This window comes from Eufriesea mexicana, unplaced genomic scaffold, assembly GCF_001483705.2.
Source record: "Eufriesea mexicana isolate 0111107269 unplaced genomic scaffold, ASM148370v2 scaffold100, whole genome shotgun sequence".
Taxonomy (NCBI): domain Eukaryota; kingdom Metazoa; phylum Arthropoda; class Insecta; order Hymenoptera; family Apidae; genus Eufriesea; species Eufriesea mexicana.
The window spans coordinates 916,444-943,421 of NW_016908280.1; the positions used below are offsets into that span (position 1 = coordinate 916,444).

Sequence of the window (26,978 nt, forward strand, 5' to 3'; positions counted from 1 at the left end):
CTCAAACGTTAGAATTCCCAATCCAAAGATGGCGAAGAATTTAGTACCAAAAGTTAGTACCTTTTATAAATACCTTCCTAGTCTGGACCGGGCCCAAACGGAAAGCCTAGCGGCGGTCCCTGGGGACCTAACGTGTTAAGTAGAAATGAGCGTTGGCAGTTTTGAATGACTATCGTGGCAGCGGCTGGGCCCCAGTTGAACCACCCTGGGTGGTTTACTCAAAACCACTCCGTCCGCAAAGGGTTAATGAAAGGGCCCCAGTCAAGTGGGCCCTGGTGCAGAAGACACGGTGCCTCGTCTTGGAAAAGCTCTATCCTATGGTCTAATCACAAACGAACTGTTTTTCTCAGAAGCTAGTTTGTAAGCTTACTTACAGGTCAAATACGAGGTAATGGTGGTTCTCCTCCTGTATGCTGTCGTGTAATCTCACTGAAACAGAAAGGAAAAACATGGGAAATTAATTTCTTTTTCTGTCTTAAGTAATGAAAATTGGTTTTTAAAGATATGCGTAATCAAAGTCAGTTTTGTATGTTAATAATTCGGCACGAGTAGGCAAAATGAGATATGAGAGGATGTTCGGGTTTCTGTGACCGCGAACACTTATGATGTTGAGATTAAATATAGAAAGACAGGAAGAGCGAGGAGGAAAACAGTAAGGTGATAAATACAGGAAGATATTTAACGAGTATGAGATATGGAAATAGGAAGGAGAGAGGTAGGAACAGGAAGAGAGAAAGAGAACCGAGAATATTTTGAGGTTAGGAGACGCTAATTGTAAGATAAAGAATGGTGAGCCAATATTTGTCACTCATACTATAGTATCTCATCGTTAAATATCAGGGACGTGTCAAGAACTGGATAGACCCCGATTAAAAGATTTATAAAAATTATTTTCAATTATCGTATTATTAAATATTAATAAATATTTGCTCTCGAGTGGCGACCCCTAGTCGCCATTTAATCAGATTCTAAAGATCGATGTTAATTAATGTATTAAATTTAAAATTACCCCAAAATACGTGGAATATCGAAGTAAATTAATTTTACATCTTAATTTGTCGACTTTATGGCATAAATTCTTCGAATTACTATTTTTCTGTAATGAGTGCAAAGGGTAATATAATATAGCAATATAGTAATATAGTAATAATAATAATAAAGTAATACAAAATGAAAATACTCGTGTTTAAACTATGCAAATTAATTTTTCCTGTTAATTTTCAATCGATGACATATTTTTCTACTATAGTACCCTGTATAATATAATACAGTATTATATTTATTATTTATTATTTTTTACGCCACAATAATCCAAGAATAAAAATATGTTAATAAAATTAACGTCGTTTATCTTCACTATGAACACATCTATCTGATATTTATACGGAACGAATTTTGCGCCACCTTTTGATGCTTAGACCAATTTTCTATGTATCAATTGCATCTCGAGACCCAACTGAAGTCTCACAGAGCCATAGAGGAACAGCATTTGCCTAATATAATGCAACGAAACGGTATCTCCGACGACACTGGCAAAACGTGATCCTTCAAACACCAAAGCAGAAACAACCGCCTTACGCTCAAGTAGATAAAACGGGTAAAAAGAGAAACATTTCCCGCTGCACCGTGGTTCCGCCATTAAAAGCTGGAAACACAGTTTCGCCGCACAAAAGGACAGACTTTAATACAGAGGGACGATAATCTCGGCTTTCGCGTTTCCCCGATTCCGCGATATTTCCACGGAACTTCTTCCTCGACTGTTTGCGAAACAAGCGGCGAATTTTGGGGAAGATAAAGAAGATTCGGGCGAGAGGAGCGGAAACAGCGACCTGTCGCGATCCATGTGGTGCAAATAGTTTGGGTTCCGTCCATTGAGATGAAAATGACGTCGGAAAGTTGAAGTTGGCTATATCCGGTTGCACAGTACGGTAAATTGAAGTAAATTGCGATGAAGTTGAGAGGCCCATTCCGATGACACGTTCGTTGCCGCGTCACCCATATCTGGATAATGAGTATGCTTCCATGGGGGTCGCGTCACCCAAATATGAATGATTTTTAAAAGGAATTTAATGGAATAAGCACTGAAATATAAATATAGGATATACACCATAAAAATATTAAAAATATACACATTATACTATATCTTTTTACTAATTTATATTTAGGATAAAATATTACATTATACTATGTCGCATGTTATTCGTTAAAACAGTCTAAACATTTTTGACGTGATTTTGGACAATTGGAAAAATAAGTCGTAATAGCATCAATAGTATCCGTGTCTAAGACAGGGCCTGCTAGAAAACCTTATTGATGAGTCCACACTAGTAGGCCCAGGACGAAACGCGCACCCTTCCCTTTCCTTACGCCCCTTCTAGTATCACCATCACCGACATTCAACAATCGTGGGGGTGGACCTCTACTGGACTATATATGTTCACCTGATAAGTTGAATAGACACCCAAGTCCACCTGGGACTCAGTTCACTGAGTACTCAACTCCAGAAGAGTGAGTGACTATGCAACTGTTGAGACCTATATATCCAATTATTATTTATCCAATTTAACGAGAAGTGACGTATTTCAGCGGCTTCTGAGAAGGGCTACCCAATGATGCATAAGCATTAATCCCTTCTCTGCAGAGATCTGGATAACACGTCTGTCCTGATCACGCGTGGCTCGTGTGAAGTTTATTGCAGTTTCCTGCAAATTCTCGTTGAACCGAATATAGTCAGACAATAAGTATCCCAAGAGAAAATCTCCTTACGACTGACAATGGGTCATATGGGCCCTATTTCTCTATACGATTGTACCTAGTAACGTTTAATTAGGCAGTGAGGATCTTCGCACCCGACATCTTCAGGTTGTAGGCTAATCAGCAGATACTGCAAGAGCCACACATCACATCTGAGACGCTTCATGTACGCGACAATTGCCGCGATCCACTACACCCCTGGCCCGAAAAGCTCGCAGAACCGGGGACAGTTGAAGACGCGGAAGGAAAATCGTCGCGATATCTCGCAAACGACTCTCACGGTCGTTGAACAAATGGCGACAGCACGCTCGCGACGCGTCGCATAGAAACGGCCGCCATTATGGTGCTCGGATTTTCGCCGGCTAACCGTGCCATGGGGCCCAATTAGCCTACCGTCCCTGCTTTACTCCTCGTTTCCTAACCCTTTTTCTTTCTTTTTACCCGACCGCCTTTCACCTTCCTTTCTATACTTTCTGTCGGCAATTTCACCGTTTCACCTGCCCCCTCCAGTTTTGGGGGTGCCGTCGGACGCTCCTGTGAAAACGAGGAGGGAGAAACGTTTGTGGTACGTGGCAATTAGGAGCTGTGGATGAATGTGAAAATAAAGGTTTCGATGATGGGATAGTGAGATGGTGTTTTAGGTAACGGACAGGGTATCGAGGAATTAATTCGACTAGGAAATGCAGGTTAGGTTCGAACAATATGGAGAAAATACGGTGGGGGGTGAAATCGGGTTTTGTGGGTGGTAAGAGTGGGTTGTTGAAGATATTGCAACTATTATTGTGTAGAAAGAGAGGGTTTGGATTAGGGGTTAATTTTGTGACCAGTTGATGATGAGGAGAGTGCTGTTCATGGACGCCATTGATCGATCATTTGAAGATTTTTACCTATTTCCCTAGATTTTGTAACTATCACTGTCATCAACCACTTTTCTCTTCCTCTCTTTTCCAAAAATTTTGTTCCACTGAAAAAATATATATATATGCAGTCGACTCCCTTTTAATTGGTCTGTGTGAAGGCAATATTCATCAATGTTCATCATTTATAGACTGTTATTCGAAAAGAAAATTAATAAAAGGAAGATTATTCGAGCAACGACGAAAGTATTGAATTTCCACAATATTTATTAAATTTTTAATTGATATTCCATGCTTCCTTTGTATAACCTGATCTCGTGTCTGATATTTAGCATTGACTTTTAATATTTGAAATAACATTTCCCATATCTAACTTGAAATTGAAATATGCACTCGAGGAGACAGAAATTGCACTTCTGTTTTTTACTGAAAAATTAACTCAAGTTGGAAAATTTTTCAAAATATTTCTTCGTTGATCTATAAAAATTTATCGTTCCACTTGTTCGATCAAGAATCACTAAACTGTACTTATTAATTTATTTTACTAATTTCTTATACATGTAATTGGATATTCCATTCGTGATATACCGGGTGTTCTCGAATTTTGCAATCATTTGAGAGCAAATTTCGCGTAATACCATAAATTCCGCGATTTTTCAGTCACATTCCCCAGATCTAACTTGAGATTGAAATATGCACTCGAGGAGACAGAAATTTCACTTCTGTTTTTTACTGAAAAATACTCAAGTTGAAAAATTTTTCAAAATATTTCTTCGTTGATCTATAAAAATTTATCGTTCCACTCGTTTCATCAAGAATCACTAAACTGTACTTATTACTTTATTTGACTAATTTCTTATACATATAATTGGATATTCTATTCGTGATATACCGGATGTTCTCGAATTTTGCAATCATTTGCGAGCAAATTTCGCATAATACCATAAATTCCGCGATTTTTCAGTCACATTCCCCAGATCTAACTTGAGATTGAAATATGCACTCGAGGAGACAGAAATTTCACTTCTGTTTTTTACTGAAAAGTAAACTCAAGTTGGAAAATTTTTCAAAATATTTCTTCGTTGATCTATAAAAATTTATCGTTCCGCTTGTTCGATCAAGAATCACTAAACTGTACTTATTAATTTATTTGACTAATTTCTTATACATGTAATTGGATATTCCATTCGTGATATACCGGGTGTTCTCGAATTTTCCAATCATTTGCGAGCAAATTTCGCGTAATACCATAAATTCCGCGATTTTTCAGTCACATTCCCCAGATCTAACTTGAGATTGAAATATGCACTCGAGGAGACAGAAATTGCACTTCTGTTTTTTACTGAAAAATAAACTCAAGTTGGAAAATTTTTCAAAATATTTCTTCGTTGATCTATAAAAATTTATCGTTCCACTTGTTCGATCAAGAATCACTAAACTGTACTTATTAATTTATTTTACTAATTTCTTATACATGTAATTGGATATTCCATTCGTGATATACCGGGTGTTCTCGAATTTTCCAGTCATTTCCGAGCGAATTTCGCGTAATACCATAAATTCTGCGATTTTTCAACCACCTTAGAGCGAATATCGCATAATCCCGAGAATTTCGCTATTTCTTAACCGCGAAAACGCGTTACAGTACCTGTAAACCGGTTTGTCGAAACGCGAACTGTCGAGGATCGATACGCGCGTGCACGCTCGAGTATCATTTGCATCCACGACAGTTTGCTCGATCACGACGTTCATTAGGGTCAACGAAGAGGCATTCCTCGTGATACTAACCAATGGTCCCCGTCGAATCGGCCTTAATTGATGTCAAGTGAAGCCGAGTCCACGCGAAAACCGACGTCTCCAAGCGTGAAACGTTATTTCGTTGGAAACGGATCGAAGGCGACTCGTACGTGCCGAGACTTTCGACGCGACCATTGCTGGTGTGCGGACAGACGACGAATATCACGATCTAAGTATGAAAAATGCTCCAAATGTCGCTTTTTGGTGTACCAAGAACGCACGAAAATTTAATCTGAACACCCTCTCGATATTCGCATAGACGTAGGATCGCGTTTTGGGTGGATTGACTAAAATAGCGTCGTTTGCTTCTTAATAGAATAAAATGGACGCATCTCTAAATTTTCACTCGACTCTACCATAAATATTCTTTATAGTCTTTCTCTTTCTTGACTTTCTTTCAGGGCCGTACTTATTCCAATTCCACATAGATGATCATTCGTACCGACATTCATCCTAAATATTGTAAGATTTTTGGCTAAATTAATCCTATGCAGGCAGAGTTCTACGCGTTTAATAAACAATTCTCTTTTCATAACAAAACAGGTTTTATTTGTAGGAATTATTTAGGAGGCAGCAAAAGGTGGTAGATAATAAAACTTATTTATTATGAACTGATTTAGATGCTGTGACCTTTCACACTGACTTTCACAGGACTCTTCTTTTGAACTGTTCGTTTCTCGCCCATGCACCCTCATATATCATTTGCATCTAGGCGTGGAATATTCCACGAGCCCGCGACTGTCTACTATTAGTGAGCGCGGAATATTCCATAATAGCGGAAAATTCCATAAAATCGTGCTTGGAATATTCCACGCTAACCATTCCTACATATTTAACTAAAATATTGCACTAAGTTTTCACACGATCCTCTATTCGGTACGTCTCTGTCACACGCGTTCAGCCTTCTGCCTTCTGACTTCTCTCTACTCTGCCTACTGACTCCTGCGTTCTCTACCTCCTTCTGATTGCCTCTCGCCCTTGCATCCTTACCTAAAGCCAAAACTCTCTCTTTTCATACACAGGCTTTCCCTTCCAATTATTCGACATAGTCACAGACATCTCGACAAAAGAATTTGTCGCTATCGTTTGTTCTTTCACCCTAAACACCCGACTCGAATCCAATGCCTTGCTCGCTGTCGCTCGTTTTTTGAGAAGTCGCCCAAACATTTCCATGCAGTCCCTTAGAAATAAGCCCTCACACCCATTCTCACCGCTACTACTCTTAACCCTTTGCACTCGAGGTGTGAGCCTAAGTCACCATTTAATCAAATTCCGAAGATCCATGTTAATTAACGTACCAAATCTAAAATAACCTAAAATCGCACGGAATGTCGAAATAAAATAATTTTAAGTCTTAGTTTATACCTGACTTCTTATTTACCGTTTCAAAAATATCCTCGACGTTATAGCAGAGTTTTTGAATTGCTATTTCTCTGCAACGAAAATAATCACCGAGTGCAAAGGGTTAATACTCTCTTAGTGTCCTTCATCACTAGCCATCCCACAATATTCTTGCCCCTACAATTGTGTCGCGATTTTTGGGACACCCTGTATATCTACTTCCACCAGAGTTCACGTTGATCTTCATCCTTTATTCAAATAGGACGGCAGTTTCATATACTTGGTTATTTTAATGTCATATTCAGTTAGACGTCGCGCATAGGTAGCTCCAGTAGCGAATTCCTTGCTTTCTCGACGTGCTTTTAGTGCAAACTTTCGAACACTCGGACCCCGAAGAATATTATGTAACAAGCAGAAGATTCTGTGACTTCTCGCGCGAAACTTCTTCTTCGCGTAACTTCCACCAGAGATAAAGTGCACTCGCAGCCACGGTGTAAGAATTGATTAAGAAACTCGGGTGGAAAGCTCTCCCGGGACACGGAGGGAACGAATTCCAGGGATAATAGATTTTTTTTCTTTAATCGAAATGGAAGAGCGACGATAAAGATGGCGGCATTTCCGAGAGACGCCAGCAAGTTCGCTATAAATACCGAGTAGGTGGAAAAATCGACGCAGACGGACCATCTCCGGAGAGAATGTTTGTGATGGTAGTCCACAAAGCAAGCAAACCGTGTACCAGTGTTGATGAAACTTGGGAATTTTCGGGGAACCTTAAGCGTCCATTTCGTCGAAGCGCGATCATCTACGGATCCCAAATATACCCTCGAGAGATCTACGGATCTCAAATATACTTCCCAAAGATCAACGTATATGGGTTAAAACGCAGTTCCTCGTGATCTACTTGCGAGTGTGAATCCACTTTTCTATTAAGGTAGATACGTAGACTGCGAGATGGCTCTTTTATTCGCGCCATTCCAGATGAAATTTTTTGAAGTTTCAGCTGCAAATCTACACTGGAAACCTTTCTCTTTATTTTCCCCTTTTTTCTAGCTTTCTCTCTTCTTTCGTCGTGGTGTCGGAGATTTTTTAATAAAATATTTCTATCACTGAGAACGTCGATTATCCGAGTTAACTGAGAGAGAGGGAGAGAGAGATTCGTTTAGGTATTGTTAAATAATATTTAAGAGTAAATATTTCTTGCACGATATAATATACATTTAATACGACAAATATGGGGTGAAAAATAAATTACAGGATGAGAGAATAATTTTTCGTTCGGAACATAATTTCCAAATCGTTTTATAATTTTATCTCTTGAATTATTTCCATCTACGATCATCGCTATAGTCTTCGAATCCAGGTATATCTCGTGCAAAATTTTTGAATTAACGATTAGGTCAGATTTTTTTATTTAACACGTTGACTGTCACGCAACTTTTCACGATTCCGGTCTAAGAAGTCAATTTGATTTAATCATCTTATATTATTAAAAACTTTGTTCATAGTACATAGTAATAATCAAAAAGCTTAAAAAATGTTCTTTTTTATTGAAATAATAAAAACATGTTACGAATTATCTCATAGGTGATGCACAAGATTATTTTAAAAATGATCACAAATCATAAAAATGTTATTCTGCATGAATAAACTCGTATAAACTTTTTCTTTTTGAATAAACTTTGTGTAATTGTATTTTCTGTTCATTTAAGCCAAACCACATTTAATATGGACCTACGAGATATCTCGTAGTTGGCAGTCAACGTGTTAAATTCGTAAATTCACAGATTCGACTTACATTGGGATAATCAGACAGCCCTCTAATAAAAATTCGCATACTCGACGTTCTGCTATATATTTTTAATCGACATATAACAAATTTCGAATCTTTTTAACCAACTATTCTTCTATGGAAAGTGTCCACTGTAGAAACTTTCCATTAACTAGTGGATCCTAGAAAAATACAAGTCCATTTTAAGACATCATTCCACAATGCTTCGACGACTCTTCCCAATCCATCTACGTCGAACAAGAACTATAAGAAATGACTATACCAACGATAAATAACAGTCAACTTTAACTCAAGTGAAGAAACAATAATTTGCAACCCCCATACTCACCCCATACAACTCTCAAATGTGTGAACACAGATTCGTCTAATAAATATCCGAATATCAAAGTGAAACAGTAAATATCAAAAAATTCCTGGAGGAATCCACGTTAAATTCGTGCATGGCTGGCCGATCGAAAGCCATTTTTAATATCTGTACACCGAAGACACCTTGGACGAGTGTGACGCTTCGACAGCGTGCAGAAACCGGGCAGAATTTAATGAAAATGGAAGAGATATCGAGAGGAACGAGACACCGGTTCAGATATCCTTCATCCTTTTCGAATGATCCTGGAAGCGATCAGAGCGGGCGAGAAGGACGGGTATAGCCTATCTCTTTGATACCCTCGACCGATCCAATAAGGATCAAGAGGGAGCCGGAGATCAGAGGCTAGAACGGCCGTTATTATGGGAATTTTTATCGACGAAGAAGGTTGGAACGGGCGGTGCACGTTTCGGATCGGGGTAATTTTTCTACCGCCATGAACCATCGCTTGTCGTTCCACGCGATAAATGCTATCGCGGGCAGAGGGAAGAAAAGCAAGCCTGATATATTCGTGACGCATGCGATTCGTGAGCCGAATGCAGCCTCCAAGTCGAAGGAAAATTTGTGGTTTAAACGAAAATCGTTGGAATTTTTATCCAAATATTTGTCGATTCTTTATGGGAATTTTAACAATCGATAATTACGGTGGAAGGAAAAATTTGAGATTCAAATGCAGATATAAAAGTGGACGAATTTTATTTGGATAAGTCACGAATTTTTCTAAGGGAATTTGTTGTTTGAGATAGCGTTATTCAAAGAAGATTCGTAATTCAAATGAATATGTTTGAATTTTAGTAGAAATATTTATGGATTGCTTAAAGGAATCTTCAAGTTCAATAAACTATGGGTAAAAGAAAAATTCGAGATTTAAATGCAGATATAAAAGTGGTCGAATTTTATTTGGATAAGTCACGAATTTTTCTAAGGGAATTTGTTATTTGACATAGCATTACTCAAAGAAGATTCGTAATTCAAATGAATATGTTTGAATTTTAGTAGAAATATTTATGGATTGCTTAAAGAAATCTTCAAGTACAATAAACTATTGGTAAAAGAAAAATTCGAGATTTAAATGCAGATATATAAGTGGTCGAATTTTATTTGGATAAGTCACGAATTTTTCTAAGGGAATTTGTTATTTGAGCTAGCGTTATTCAAAGAAGATTCGTAATTCAAATGAATATGTTTGAATTTTAGTAGAAATATTTACGGATTCCTTAAGGGAAACTCGTGATTGAGTCACGAATTTTTCGAAGGGAATTTGTAATTCGAGATAGCGTTATTCAAAGAAAATTCGATGTTTGAATTTTAGTAGAAATATTTATGGATTCCTTAAGGGAATCTTCGAGTTCAATGAACTATGGGTAAAAGAAAAATTCGAGATTTAAATGCAGATATGAAAGTGATCCAATTTTATTCGAACGAATCACGAATTTTTGCTAAGGGAATTTGTAATTCGAGATAGCGTTATTCAAGGAAGATTCGATGTTTGAATTTTAATAGAAATATTTATAGATCCCTTAAGAGACTTTTCGAGTTCAATAAACCACGAGTAAAAGGAAAATTTGAGATTTAATGTAAATGTAATAGCGACTGAATTTTATTCGAAAGCATCAGACTTAAATCGTAAGTAGCATTACTTAAAAAATATTCGTGATTTAAACGAATATGACTAAATTTTAGTCAAAATATTTTTAGACCCTTTAAAGGAGTTTTAAAGTTCGAACATTATGACTGGAGAAAAAATTCGAGATTCAAGTGACGGATATAAAAGTGATCGAATTTCATTCAAACTAGTTATGAACTCCTTAAGAGAATCATCAGGTTCAAAAACCATCGTTCAAGATAAATCTCAGGCACAACTGAAGATTCAAATATAATTGAATTGAATCTTCACATCCCTCACCACTACTAAAAGGTTCTTGAACCCTTCGCTTCCTATATATAGAATTTCCAAACTTTACAATAGTAGTATTTCTGTTTAAGGAAGGGCCTGCTAGCCTCACTGATGAGTCCATTAGGATGCTCAGGATATGAAACGCATCCCTTCCTTTTCCTTCGGTTCCTTCCACCACCTCCACCACGCAGAGGATCTGTCTCACCGTGACTTCAGCAATCGTGAGGGAGCACCTCCACATCCCTCACCACTAGAGGGTTCTTGAACCCTCCGATTCCTATATATATAGAATTTCCAAAGTTTCCAATAGTATTCCCATTTAAGGAAGGGCCTGTTAGCCTTTCTGATAAGTAGTCCACTAGCAGGCCCCGGGACGAAACTTCATCCCTTCCCTTTCCTTTCGTCCCTTCCAACACCACCGCCATACACCACACGGAGGGAGGATACCTGTGACCAGCCGACATCATACAACCAAGAGGAAGACCCCCTACACAAGAATGGTACTCTTTGACCACTTGCGGTGGCAAGAAATTCACAGACACGTGTGCCAGAAACGGTTTCTGTAACAATTGCCTAACGACGTGTATACCACGTCGTTGCCGATTCTGTGACAAAAGCATTACGACGTGCGTGACACGTCGTTGGCGATTCTGTGGCAAAAGCATTACGACGTGCGTGACACGTCGTCGGCGATTCTGTGACAAAAGCATTACGACGTGCGTGACACGTCATTGGCGATTCTGTGACAAAAGCATTACGACGTGCGTGACACGTCGTTGGCGATTCTGTGACAAAAGCATTACGACGTGCGTGACACGTCGTTGGCGATTCTGTGACAAAAGCATTACGACGTGTATACCACGTCGCTGGCGATTCTGTGACAAAAGTATTACGACGTGTATACCACGTCGCTGGCGATTCTGTGACAAAAGTATTACGACGTGCGTGACACGTCGTTGGCGATTCTGTGACAAAAGTATTACGACGTGCGTGACACGTCTTTCCAGCGCAAGTGGTTAACAAAATTTACAGATCCAAAAATCTATTCAAAGAAAAATCGCAACTACCACCACGAACTTAAAACCAATTTAATCTCATTTAAACTCACAGCAGCCCATTCGAAAAACATCACTCTCATTATGCATTCGCAACATAACCAAACAAATTACACGCGAAAGCGAGCGCCAAAAGCAACTTCAACATCCTCCACCCCAAACCCAAGAATAACATCATAATTCACCCTCTCGAAGCAAGCACGCTCTTAATAATTACACCCTCCGCGACACACCAGTTCTGGAAAAGCCAAAATTAAATTCCCCTCTGCGCGATTCCCAAGGAAAAATGAACAAGAAAGAAGAAATACCCGCGACCGAACAAACCTATTTACTCCACAACGGAGCAAGACTCGGGGGCATACAATGAACCACCGAATACACGTGTACCACAAAGTAACAATGCCGGTTTGGTCCATTCATCGGCGCAAGTTCAGCGGAAAACGGTGGAACAGAGAAGTCGGTGAACGGTCGATCCGGACAATTCGTAGGGCGGCAGAGAGCCGTTAATCTTGGCCGAGAGAAGGAGAGACGAGAGTAACCGGCGTGGGTATCGATCCCAGAAGCCACACCTCGACGCGGCGCGTCGCGACGCCACGCGTCCTCGCGATCCCGTCCCGCGGCTCAACTTTTCGTCCCGCGTCCTCGCCCCTCGGCATTAAACTTCTAGCGAAATGTCACGCTTCGTCCGTGGTTTATCTTCGGCTCGAATTATCGGCCATCTCGTCCGCGGAAAGGTGAAATTCCTCGGGTTATTACGGAATTGCGAGTCTCGCGTCGCGAATACGAGGCAATAAACGTCTCTGGGGAAAAACTTTACGTGCCTCTTTTTATAGATCCGCGTTACACGTCTCGAAATTGCAGGGGAATAGCGAGGATTCGAAGCTGTATGGTCGCGCCGAGATGGATGTGCGATAATTGGCAGTGAAACGAGAGGATGGAACGAAAAGGACGGTATTGAAAGCATTTTCACGACGTGTATGAAGTATCTGTATTGCTGAATTCTAATTGTTCGCGCAAAAGAATAATTGGAAATTTATTAAAAGAAAGAGAAATTAATATTAAATTCAATAAGATAAAATTTGGAGAAATTGCGAAGGAATTAATTATTTTGGACTGTGAATGACTCGTGTAGTTATATATGTAAAATGGCAATGAAACGAATGGAGGAAAAGATTTTTCAAGACCTTACATGTATCTGTATTGCTGAATTATAATTGTTCGCGGGAAAGGATAATTGGAAATTTATTATGCACGTGAGAATTTAAGATTCGATGAGATAAAATTTGGAGAAATTGCAAAGGAATTAATTATTTTGGACTTTAAATGACTCGTATAGCTATATATGTAAAATGACAGTCAAACAAAAGAAGGAAAGGCATCCAAAGAATTTTCAGATCTTGTATGTGTCTGTATTGCTGAATTATAATTCTCTAGGCGAAAGAATAATTGGAAATTTATTATGCACGTGAGAATTTAAGATTCGATAAGATAAAATTTGGAGAAATTGCAAAGGAATTAATTATTTTGGACTTTAAATGACTCGTATAGCTATATATGTAAAATGACAGTCAAACAAAAGAAGGAAAGGCATCCAAAGAATTTTCAGATCTTGTATGTGTCTGTATTGCTGAATTATAATTCTCTAGGCGAAAGAATAATTGGAAATTTATTATGCACGTGAGAAGATAAGATTCGATAAGATAAAATTTGGAGAAATTGCAAAGGAATTAATTATTTTGGACTTTAAATGACTGGTATAGCTATATATGTAAAATGGTAATGAAACGAAAGGGGAAAGTGTTCCTCCAAAGTTTCAAAAGCGTTTTCAGGTCGTGTATGTGTTTTATTCAAGGATTGAGAAGTTATAAACGAGTTTGTTTTTAAACGAATAACAAAATTCGAAGACTACTGAAAATTGCTAGTCAAAGTTAAACTACTAACAGTGATCAACTACGAAAATGAAAAAATATAGAGAACTAATTTTACGTTTCTATTCACACCCAAGTTATAACAAACATAAATTAGATTTCCATATTGCAATTCCTATCGGTCGATCATTTTTCTTTCTATCTCGAATCAAAATTCGCAATAACATTTTCCGATCTAAAAAACACATTAAAAACAATAAAAGATAAAAGAGGAAACCAATCATTCCCACACTATTCCAGAAAAAAGGAAAAATAAAAAACACATTGACCAAAAAGTCAAACGCAAAACCAATCATTTCCACACTACACCAAAAAAATAACACATTGACAAAAAGAATAATCAAATACATTCATATACTACGCACCCTCTCCCCTAAAAATACGTTAATAAAAATAAATCAAACACATAGGTACACTAAAGCCAAAAACAAGCTAAAGCAAAAAAGCAGGAAATTTTACATAATCCGTTTCGAACGAAGGAAACTTCCCCGAAAAACATCTAATTCTCAGGGGCCACCTTACCCCGAAATGCCACGAATTCGCGACATCGCGTTCCAGGCATTCCAACGCTGGTACACGTATACACGAGATTAACCCAGGCGGGAAAAGGGAAAGAAAAACACACGGAGGCATGCAGGGGAGTCCGGTGAGAATTGCAAGGAAGAAAAATCGAGGGTACCGTGTCTTGGCATGGCAGTCGTCGTGGAAGACGAGCCACGGACGGGGAAAAAAGGCGAAGAGACAGGAACGAGGTGGCAGCTGGGATAGGGACGACAACGGGTGCGAGCGAGACGGAGCGACGGCGGACCGAGGCGTTAGAGAGAGACGAGAAGACGGCGGAGCAGGATCGATAGGTATCACTTGTTGACTGGAACGGACGTAAGCCGGTGCACGCCATGATGGAACCGGGAAGAGGACGTGGTAATTCATCGGTCACGTTCATTCGATGGATAGAGCCGTACGATGAATAAAAGAAACCCGGCTCCTTATGAATTATGGAATCGACTCGACCGATTTAACAAACCCCGCGGCTTTTGTCGGCCACGGGCTGGATATCGCCTTCTAATTCGTCAGAGCTACCCTTACAGCTGTTCCCATTCAACTGGGCCTGTCCTCTCCGACCGGTCGTCGCTGAATCCAGCCAGTCGAGGCAGGAGGAATCTTGGATCCCTTGCTGCATGAGCTTGCTGAGACTTCGTGATCCTGGGTACTGGGAACCATGGGTGAGGGGAGTCTAATTGAGGAATTCTTCGGGAAGCGACGTAGGGAAGATACTGGGGGGCCTCGTGTGGTGAATTCGGTGCATCGTGTGTCGTATAAGTGTACTACTGGGTGCGAAGAATTTTTTAATTCGGTGGTGCAATGTGGGGATGGAGGAAGGTTCGACGAATGCGGCTCGTGCGTGTGAGTTGGGACTTAGAGCTGGGGGTGTGATATATATATACTAAATTGAGTAAACTGAGATAATTTAATACGGACGAAAAATAAAATTGGAATGTTAGCGGAAAAGTTATTAGTAAGGAGATTAATCCTTAACCCCTTCCCGTGCCATTTAACTCGACGAAATTCAGGCCCAAACGGTAGGCCTTACCTTTTTAAGCCCTATTTTAATTTTAATAATTTTCATTGACAATTTTCATTGAATTAAATACAGGAATCAAATCCAATATCCAGGATAGGTAGAAAATTAAGAAGATTAATAGTTCAGTATAAAGTTACATAGGAGTCTGATTTGACATACACCCTGCAAGAAAGTATCTTTTAAAATTTCTTTTATTAGAATTGATATAATTAAATAATAAATTAATATACTACTAGAAGATAAATATAAATTTTAATAATTTTCATTCACAATTTTCATTGAATTAAATACAGAAATCAAATCCAATATCCAGTATAGCTAGAAAATAAAATTAAAATGAAATAAAAAATAGGAAAATAAAAAAATAAAAATGCATAAGAAGAAGGGAAATATTAATTATCGGAAAGATTCTTTAACAATTTCATGAATTAAATTTCACAGTATTCTATATCATAGTATTGTATATCGTGCATGTGTACAGGGTTAAATTCATAGTGTACAATCGGTGGAAAATTAAACGAAAAAGGATTCCCGCTCAGGCGATTGCGAATGAATAAAGATCCAAGCCAGTGGAGCAAGAAATCCTCGTTGCAGGTAAGAAAAATATTCGCTCGGTGAAATATCGGGGGATTTGAGATTTTTGGAACTCCTCCAAGCTCGGGAAGGATCGCTGCCTGGGAGTCTGGATCGCGAGAACCTTCCGGGAGATTTCTTCGCGGCCGCTGTCGAGGAATATCTCAAGATCCAGCCGAATGATCCCTCGTTCGTGGCCGATTCACGATTCGACGGAGAGGCTCGATCCGTCAAGGCGAGCAGGAAAATTGCCAGCGACAAAGGAGGTCGTCGAGATACCTCGAGTATTGATCTACGCCATTTCCGGTACCCTGTCTCGGCCCCCTGGGGAGACTGGTGGTCGATATGATTCGTGATCGATGATCGAGCGATCGCGATTAGAGGACTATTCGATACCTTGCATAAACCTTGGTTAAAATCACATTCTCCCCCAACTTTCGTATTTTCTTAACACTAAAACTACCGATCTTTAATGGGTACCTAACTATAACGTGCACAGATTATAGTAATTTCAGCGATACGATGAATATGAGTGAATATATTGATTACAGTTCTTTCTTAACACTTAGCCCAGGGGAGATCTCCCCATTTTAAAGTAAACCGGTGCCCGATCGATGGGAGAAATCCCCCCATTTTAAAGTAAGTCGGTGCCCGGTCCGGGGAGATCTCCCATTTTGACCTTAGCAACGCGTTTCTCATTATCGGTTATTACTTACACTACCTCCATTTGGAGTTGTTCGCACTTACTGACGAATGCTTCTATAAACCACGACATATAATAAATTTCACCAATTTTTAAGGCCCCTTATTCAGGTTCCCCGAGCGCGGTGGAAACCGTATAGTTCGTTCTGGGGCGTACGGTCGGCTAAGTGTTAATATGAGTTGATACCAATTTTATTTTTAAAGCAGGTGTATATGCTCGGTGATTGCAAAAAGGAAAATCCTGGGACCAGTCATTTTAACTGAGTTGGTAGTTCTAATGTTAAACGATAATTCATCCACGTCGACAAATTAAATTACCCTAAAATACACGAATATATATATCTCGCCGCTGTTAGTCGTGGATATTATATTTAAATGAAGATATTAAATATTTATCGAACAACATTAAAGCACAGGGTGAAAATTATCGATGAAATATATCTAATTGCGTTTACTCTTTCACACGATACTCGTACACGCGTTTACTCTCGTTGAATTCTGAATTGCAACTGACCTATCCAACTACTCTCTCATTTGTTCTCTCTTCTTTCATGCGTCACATAAATATACACAGTCTGTACCACGATTCATTCATCACGCGCATATTCGATTCAGTGGTTCTTTCTTACATACACCATTTATTTTTACATCGATAGATATATTTAGGATATTTTTAGAGATTATTGGGGTGCGATGGTCGAAGTGTTCCTGCAGAGAACACTTCGTCCAGGTCTAGAGGACCCGTTAGGATCTGGCTGTCAGATGGGCCATAGGAAGTCGGGGCCAGGCCACGTGAGGTGGCCTCGCGTAACCCTAGCTTTATCCGGCATGAACCGAGGATGACGCGGCCACGGTCATCACTCGGGCAGGGTCCCGCGAGAGTGAGGGGTGGGGGTAAATCCTTTGGAGGGACTAACTCGGAGGCAGGAGTCCGCTCCACCCTTGATCTTGGCGTGGAGGGAGTTTCTCCTCTTTCAGGGAGGCGTTTTAGAGACGCTGTCTTCTGCATGGGCTTTAGAAGGGCCCATTCTGGAAGACAGGGTCAGTTGTCACTTAGTAGTTGTCAGAATAGTAAGAATTAAGAGTTAAGAGTTAAAAGTTAGTTGCTGAGAAGAGTGAAATTAAGAATTAAGAATTGTAGAGAGTCCGTCAATGGTTGAGATAGTCATACGAGACAGTCAGTCGTCATATGTCAGTCAAAATACCATAATTAGTGAGTCGAGTTACGGTGGTAGTCGCCTAGTAAAGTTTTAGAGATTCGTGGCATGAAGTAGTGACTTCGCTTTTAACATCTCACAAACCCACCAACCACCTTGATTCTACAGTATTGAAAATCAGTTTTAAATTAGAAATTTTAGAGTCGGTGGTAAAAGAATTGTCAGCGCGTTTATTAACTCCTATCGTATTATATTAACCATTATTATACTAATAAAGCTGATTATCGTTCTATTAATTAAAACAGTATTATCCCAATCGATCCCTCCGAACACGATCCTAAATATACATTAACAATCTACCTCAACCATTATCACAACCGCAAAATTAAAATAGATTATGCTCCGTTTCACAGTCTTGATAAAAGATACGTGAAACGAGAAACGTTCACGTAATAATAATAAACACTCATAAAGTATCATCGTGAAATAATTTATATTTAAAAAGAAAATAGAGATTAATCTATTTAACCAAATCGAAAATAGAATATCGAATCCATCTAGATATAGGATCTCGAAGGGTTAAAATAATATTTTATTGGCTTTTTTCGGGACACGTGGATATCTCGGATGACCCGGAAAGATTTTAGAAACAATTCGTGTCTGTGAAATTTTTGCACCCAGGAGCGTACATGTATGGAGGCATCGGAAACTGGTCGGAATAATGGAGGTGTCACGGGTTTGTATAAGGGTGGAGTTGGCCCGATCGTATTTGTAAGTTCGGTAACGAGATTGCAGAAATCTGTTTAAGTAGGTATCGATTAACCGCAATGCGACAATTCTGCGATAAATATTCAGCAGAGGCTGATCTAATGAATACTAATTACAACAAATGCGGCTCGGGGCGCCGTGTGTAAAAAAAAGTCGTTACTTTACGTTTCACGCGTAAGTGGATTATACCGTGCTCTCTATTCGAGTAAAAAAAAATAAAAAATACCAGCGAGAGTGCCTTTGTCGGCGGAAAAATTCCCCATGACGTTCGTGCCGGATAACGACTTTCGACGTCCATATACGAGGACTAAAAGTATCGAAAATACAGCAATTTTCTGCATTTTAAGATCGAGCAAAATAAATAAAATACGCGAATTATTCGTTTATTTCGAACTTTTTCCACTCGTTATTCGTGATACCGAGGTCTTATTCGAACGGAAAAATGGATTTAGAGTGCAACAGGTTTGTTTATGGTCTTTTAGAGCGGTTTGGTTGAGATCAGTGAAAAAGACTGACTTGATCACTGTTCGGGATCATAGAGTACAGTTATTATATATAATTAAAGCAAATTTTATGTAAAATTAATGCCGAAACTTGTAGCGATATTTCACGGTTCTTGATCACTGTTTAGGATCATAGAGTATAGTTATTATATATAATTCAAGCAAATTTTATGTAAAATTAATATCGAAACTCGTAGCGATATTTCACGGTCTGTATGGATTTTTAGAAACCATAGAAAAGTTGGGAAATTATGTAATATCTGTAGATGTTTCTACGCGAAATTGTTATAAAATATAAATATAAATATTCTAGAAATAGTTTCGTTGATTAGTGATAAGTTATTCTTTCTGGAGAATAAAAAGGCGATAGCAGTAATTGTGAGGTGATTTAAGATTAAGGATCCAGCAATTATATTTGCACTCCCTTATCTGTTAATTGCAGTATTAATTATGGTATTAGACACGCGAGATCCTCGAATCCTATTAATCTCTCGTTCCTGTTTCCAGATTTACGATATAATCGCGACATCTATAAACGAGACGATAACACACATCCAATTATAGTCAAGGAAATTTATATTCTAAATGTAAATTATTATAAAGTATTATTATTTATCGCTAGCTACAAATTAATATTGTTAATATAATATTGTAATACAGTATAAATTACTTGTTACTGCTTGAACTTATATGCTACGTATGTAAAATGTACTGACAATTTGCAAAAAGTTTATAAATTATTACACTGATTGTTAATAACAAATTATTTACAATGTAAATTTATAATAAAAGTGAAAAAATTAATAAATTATTGGCTATTACTTGAACTTCTAATATACTTGTGTTAAAATATACCTAATAAGTTGCAAAAAGTTTATAAATTATTAAATATATTGTTAATAATAAATTAATATTGTTATTAACTAATTGCTCGCAACGTATATTTATAGTAAAAGTGAAAAAATTAATAAATTATTGGCTACGAGAGCGGAAAATTAATAATTAATAAAATCGGTGAAGATTGAAAATTTCCGATCGGGGTGGGGGTTTCGGCCGATCGGCGGCTATATAAGGGGCGACGCGACGCAGCATCCCTCATTTGTCGGTTCGGTTTCGGGAGTGAAACATCTAAGTTTTCGTAGTGCGCGAGGGGTGGGGGTTCGAAGTGAGGTTGGGGCTAGCCACCCCACCCTCATCCCACCCCATTAAATAATTTACTAATAATTTTGTTGTTATTTTCAGATATTAATTATTTTTTTTCTTTCAGGCCTTAATTTTTTCCTTTTTTCAGCTATTAATTATTTCTTCTGTTTTCAGATTTTTATTCTTCTCTTCTATTTATTTTTTCGTTGAGAATTCGAATATTTCGTATAATATTCGAATGTCTCATCGTTAGATTATTTATATCTCATCGTTGGGTTGTTCATATCTCATCGTTGGGTTGATTATGTCTCATCGTTGGGTTCTTCATGTCTCATCGTTGGGTTGTTCATATCTTATCGTTGGGTTGATTATGTCTCATCGTTGGGTTCTTCATGTCTCATCGTTGGGTTCTTCATGTCTCATCGTTGGATTATTTATTCCATTTGGTTGATCCATGTGGTTTATATTTCTTTTGCATTTATGTTTATATGCTTTTATGTATATATTATGTTTCACTAATCTATAACTAATCTGTTTTTTTTTTCAGCTTTTCAGGTTTTTCAGGTTTAGACCTAAGTAGTTGTAAGTAATTATAAGATAGACGTCTAGACTAAGTTTCATGTGAGCGCTGTCCGTTCAAAGGTAAGCCACCTAACTTGGAGCGAATTTCATATTTTTCCTCCCTTGACTCTTTCGTTACCAAACAGAACATAATAGTTCTCGCGATAATCGTGATTGTTCTTAAGTACCGACTAGCCTACGCGACGTACTTCCCGTGTACTCGACAACTCCACGCCGCGTAAGTCATTCTCACGACTCGTCTCCGACACTCATTCTGCCACTGTCAATCTCGTCATGCATCGAGATCTTTGGTGGCTCTCGGGCTGGTGAGGCATCTGGAGTAATACGAGGGTACGTCGACCTTAGTCGTCCTGGGTGCCAATCCGTGCACACGACCGGGGGATGGGCCCTGCAGTCGGAATCATTGCAAGAGCGTGCCTGCCTGCCCCTCTAGCACTTGGTGGCTATGTGGTTATGTTTGCATAGAGCCGGGGTATGGAGCATGCGCGTGATTCCGACTGTTAGGCCTCGCATAGGACCCTCGGATTGTCTCTGGGTGTTTCACTGGTTCGTTGGCTGCCTTAGATCATCGAGTAAGCCATGGCGAGGTCGGTGGTGGCAGGGTGGGCAAGGCCCGATCGGGAGGGTGCTGAGGTTGGGGGTTGTCTTGTACACGGGAGTGCGTCGCGTAGGCTAGTCGGTCTTTCGAATAATCGCGAACTCGTTCGGGCGCGCCGCGATTTTTAACTTGCTCGCGTTTATTCCCTATTTCTATGGGAACTTAGTAATATCAGAGTCCGTTGAAATAAACTATCTTAGCGTTGCGACAGTAAAGTTTTAGTATACCGAATCGTAGTCCCCTTTGTAAGACACGAAATATAATAAAGTGTCAGTAGATTCGTTCTAACTTTCTTCGCTCCAAGTTAGATTAGGCTACCTTTGATACGGATAGCACCAGTAGGCTGCGCCACTAGGGCGCATGTCGGGTCTCGATGCGTAGCCACCTCCTCGTGGTGAGATCTGGTAATTGGTATCGTTTTCCAAAGAACAATCTTTGGGAAACGATACCAAGCTAAGAGCTACGCACAAAGTTAAAATATTTCCTATCTGTTGTAAATTTTCAATGTTCCTTTTCAACTTAGTCTTAGTATCTTTTTCTTTTTTTAAGTAAACTGTTATATGTTACTCCATTGCAGTTGGTTCTGCGATTACGCGTAGCTACGGCACTGTGGAGTCTAGTCTCGACTAACTCGGTGATTCCCTATGTTTGTACCTCGCATTCCGAGTGAAGTAATAAGATACACAAGGAAAATAATGGACACACTCCAACAGGTCTTACTGTGCATAGCACCTAAGCGAATCTCAAAAAAAAGAACACAAAAATTCGGAAACTTCTCTCGAAAGGCAAAAATAAAACACGTAAATCTCTCTACCCACGCGTCAATCGCACCATCATCGCGATTTTCGCGATTCGATTTTCATCCTGTCTCACCCACCCTCTGAAACAAGCACGATCGCAATCGCGACTGTGCGATCGAACGATAAATCGGCTGTGAAAAAAGGCAACAGGGAGAAAAGATGGGTAAAAACGAAAAACAGAGAAAGAAGGGTGGAGAGAAATGAAAATTGTTCAATTTTCCCGAAAGCCGGAGCTAGAGACCATTTCTCGCGAACAATTCCGCGCGAAAGCAAATGATTATCCCGTGAATGGAAGCGCGTTCCGGGAACGCGACGCGAATGATTTCGATTGTAGCCACTGCCCGGTGGGTTTATACGCGCGTGCATGCATCGTGGAAGGATTCGTGACAGGGACGATGAATGAAATTCGTTTACAAACGAATAAAAGACCGGCAACGGCGTGATACTCGCTCGACCGTGTCCCCGTGAACGCTCGCGTTCACTCCAATGCCGACACAGCCGGTTAGTTTTCCTTCCGTTCAATCGATTAATAAAAACATAAATTGGCCCTACGTGTCTCTCGACGGACAGCCGACAAATCTCTGCAGCTTCTCTCTTTTTTTTTTCCCCCTATCCCGTTCCTCCGCTTTTCGCGGTTGTTCTTCGTCCATTTCGTGTTCGCGTTGCGGTCATTGGGAAATTGGGGTGAATGGGGTTGGAGATGCTCGATGTTTGGTGGATGGTAAATGTAATAAATAGCTCATGTGACTTCTTTCTTTTTTTTAGAGCTGATATTCTTATTTTTTGAGGGCATAATTATATATGGTAAGGGTAATAATGGTATGCGAAGTTTATTTTATTTTTTGGAGTTGATATTTTTATTTTTCTGGTTCATAATTGTAGTAAATGTATATGGTAAGTGTAATAGTAGCATATGCGAAGTTTATTTTATTTTTGGAATTGATATTCTTATTTTTTGTGGGCATAATTGTAGTAAATGTACATGGTAATTCTAATAGTAGCGTATGCGATGTTTATTGTATTTTTTGGGGGTTTAATTGTAATAGATGTATATGGTAAGTGTAATAGTAGCATATGCGAAGTTTATTTTATTTTTGGAATTGATATTCTTATTTTTTGTGGGCATAATTGTAGTAAATGTACATGGTAATTCTAATAGTAGCATATGCAAAGTTTATTTTATTTTTTGGAGTTGATATTCTTATTTTTTGTGGGCATAATTGTAGTAGATGTACATAGTAAGTGTAATAATAGCGTATACGATATTCATTTTATTTTTTGGAGTTGATATTTTTATTTTTGTGATTCACAATTGTAGTAGATGTATATGGTAAGTGTAATGTAGCGTATGCAATGTTCATTTTATTTTTTGGAGTTGATATTTCTATTTTTATGGTTCACAATTGTAGTAGATGTATATGGTAAGTGTAATAGTAGCATATGCGAAGTTTATTTTATTTTTGGAATTGATATTCTTATTTTTTGTGGGCATAATTGTTGTAAATGTACATGGTAATTCTAATAGTAGCGTATGCAACGTTTATTTTATTTTTTGGGGGCATAATTGTAGTAGATGTATATGGTAAGTATAATAGTAGTGTATACGATGTGCATTTTATTTTTTGGAGCTGATATTTTTATTTTTGTGGTTCATAATTGTAGTAGATGTACATGGTAAGTGTAATAGTAACGTGTGTGATGTTTGTCTTGCGTTTGGATGGTGATGTTCTTATTTTTATGGGTTTTTAATGGTACCAGATATGTAGGAAGTGAAATAAATATTCTCTGTGATTTCCATTCTCCATTTTCCATTTTTGGGGATTGATATTCCCAATTTTTGTGGAATTTTAATTATAATAAATATGTGGTAAGTGAAATAAATAGCTTATGTGATTTTATTCTTCTTGCTCCTTCTTTAAGGGTTGATATTCTCATTTTTGTGGACTCTTGATTATAGTAGATACATAGTAATTGTAATAAATAACTCATGCGATTATTATACTTCTTCTTTCCTCCTTAATGGATTCTCGTTTATAGCACATGTATAATAAATGTAATAAATAGCTTGTGCAATATTTTCCTCATTTCTTTAGAGTCGATATTCTTATTTCCCTAGGTTCTTGACTATATTCCAGGGTAGTAAACCTGATAAATAGCTTAGGCGAATTTTCTTCTTCCTTTTCCTATTCCTATTTTTTCAAAACCCAAAAAGAACTCTCTCTCTCCCTCCACGCAAATTTCTACCACCACGGAAAGACATAAACGTTGCTCTCTCGCGTCCATTTCGAGCCCGTGCAAAATTCAAACCACCCTCGTCATCCCTCGCGGGAGGTTGCATCGCGGAAACGAGCCGGGAAATTGCCTGAACGTCGATCCGGCAAAAATGTCGCCGCGTTTCGAGCCTTACTTGGCACGTCGAGCCGAAAATTTTCCCCACGGCGACGATACCGATTGGCCAGCATCCAGATGTTCGCTGCATTTCGTCGTAATACCACCGGAGGAACCGGTTCAAGGTTGGCATTGTGCTAATCGCGCTGCACGTGCAGTTCCGCCGAATTTCGTTGTTCCATCGAACACGAGGCGTGCAAACGCTTCACCAATGTCATTAACAATGCAAAAAGAAAACCGGCAATTCCGCGAAAATTTGTGCGGCAATTTTGAACAATGGGACAATGGCCGACACTTCATTACCTGTTCTTGTTGCCTACATTCCTAGCTAGTAAATAACTTTCCCGAGAAGTGTATTTCGGTATTCGAGAATTTACGCGCGTGTTTCACTAAATCTGCTTCACGCGTATGTTCGGAATTTTAATTTATCCACGATTCTGGGAATTTTAAATTAAGTGACAGCTCGTGGAAAGCCTAAAGGGCTTCGATTTATAGTGATTTTTGAACAAGACAGCTTTAAAAATCGGAAATTTGGTACGTGGAAGCTTTACAGAGGTACTACTTGTGTCATCTCGGATTTAGTTTTGTGGATTTGGTTTTATTAGTGCGAATGCAAGTGTGTGAGGTCGAGTAATGGCACGAATGTAGATATGTATATTTTCAGAAGTGCGAGTGGAAGATCTAGAATGCGTGGTGTTGTGCAGTTGCTATGGATCAGAGTCAATATGTTATAAGAAAGTTCAGTTTGTTATAAGAAGCGTGAGAGTGAATAATTACGATATAAGACGTGTGTAAAATATAATTTTATAATAAATATACGATTGTTATACAACAAACTCACAAGCTTTAGGTTTGTTAAGGAGTTACATCGAAAAGAACGCGTGAATGGAACCGAGGGAAGAATTAGAATTCCTTTTATATGACTTCGCTCACTGGATTGCTGAAATTTTCCAAATTTTCTTGACATAAAATTAACCAATTGCGGTGGCAAGAAATTCACAGACGCGTGTGCCAGAACGGACCAGTGTTTCTGTAACAATTGCCTAACGACGTGTACACCACGTTGTTGGCGATTCTGTGACAAAAGCATTACGACGTGCGTGACACGTCTTTCCTGCGCAAGTGGCTAAATTAACCTTATTAAACGCTGACAACTCAACTAGTTGAACTTCGATAAAAGACACCTTTTTATATTATGAACAGTCGCGATTGTTCTTTGCGAATTGCGAGCATTCTAGTAGGTCCTGGATAACTATTCCGAAGGTAGGAAGTCCTCGTTCGAGTATAAATTTTTTAAATTATGAAATATATTATATATTTATGTTTCCATCAATATACATATTGAATTATTATTTATATATTGGAAACAACCCCCAAAATTATAGGTGAAAGACATGATTTGGAATATATCAGGTAACAAACGAGCTAGAACCAAAATTTGTATTCGCAAATATTCCTCTTTAAATGGAGAATACAACTATGTAGGAATTTCTAAGAAAAATTAATTTCTTTAAATAATATATCAAAAGAAGATAGGGCGACGAATTATACTCTATTTAATGAAAATTTGCGGGAAATATTATGCAAACAGTCACGTACAAATTACCAAGGAATGATCAGACCAGGGCCGAAATACAATATCAAAATCCCTCTCCACATTAAAAAGTGAGGGATGAAGCGAAGTATCATGTAATTGGAAGAATAATGGATAATTTATAAAATTCCAGTCGTAGAGGTAGCTGATGGAAATTCGATACATAGAGATGTATTTAAACAGATAAAATTTTATGTATTCTAAATATACGAAGATTCGTATCGCAATACTGATACAAATTGTATATCGATGTTTGTCACGATAAAATATCCGAAGCTTGCATTTCAAAATCGAATATTTCGATAAATTTCGAATTTTCGTTGCGATCGGGTTACAGAATATTCGGAACGTGGGGTGCATAATCGTAAACAAAAATCAAACAACGAGGGTTGAAATGGTTCGAGCGTCTCCCTGGCGTTTCTTCGTTTAACAGCCGTCGTAAAATCAGATCGTTTAACGAAGAGTAATACAGGTACGGCTAATTTCCCGGCAATATCGCGGTACGTGCAGCACGCGAACGATAATGGTCAATAACGTAAACCAGAAGACCCGTATCGACTGCTCCCATGGGAGGGATCCCGCTTCCGAGACGACCGACTCAAATTAATTGAAATCGTGGCGTAATTCTCCAGCCAACGTCACTTACGCCGACGTTACTTAATCGCGACCTTTACGTATAGAAAACACTCGCCGAGGCATCCCTTTGGGCTTTGCGAGAACGGAAATGAAACGGGGGAGAAATGCAGAAGAAACAAGAAGAAACGGTAAAGAAATGCAGGTGAAATGTGGACAAAACGAAAGAGAAA

At 38.7% G+C, this 26,978-nt stretch overlaps 1 protein-coding gene across 22 annotated transcripts in view; it reads right to left on the minus strand.

Moving 5' to 3' along the window:
* CaMKII (Calcium/calmodulin-dependent protein kinase II) overlaps positions 1-26,978 on the minus strand; it is a 228,280-nt gene that overhangs the window by 86,549 nt on the left and 114,753 nt on the right. For all 22 annotated transcript variants that reach the window (XM_017910420.1, XM_017910428.1, XM_017910418.1 and 19 more), the window contains exon 4: positions 375-429. In XM_017910420.1, the coding sequence (XP_017765909.1) occupies positions 375-429 (55 nt within the window). The remainder of the gene's footprint in view (positions 1-374; positions 430-26,978) is intronic.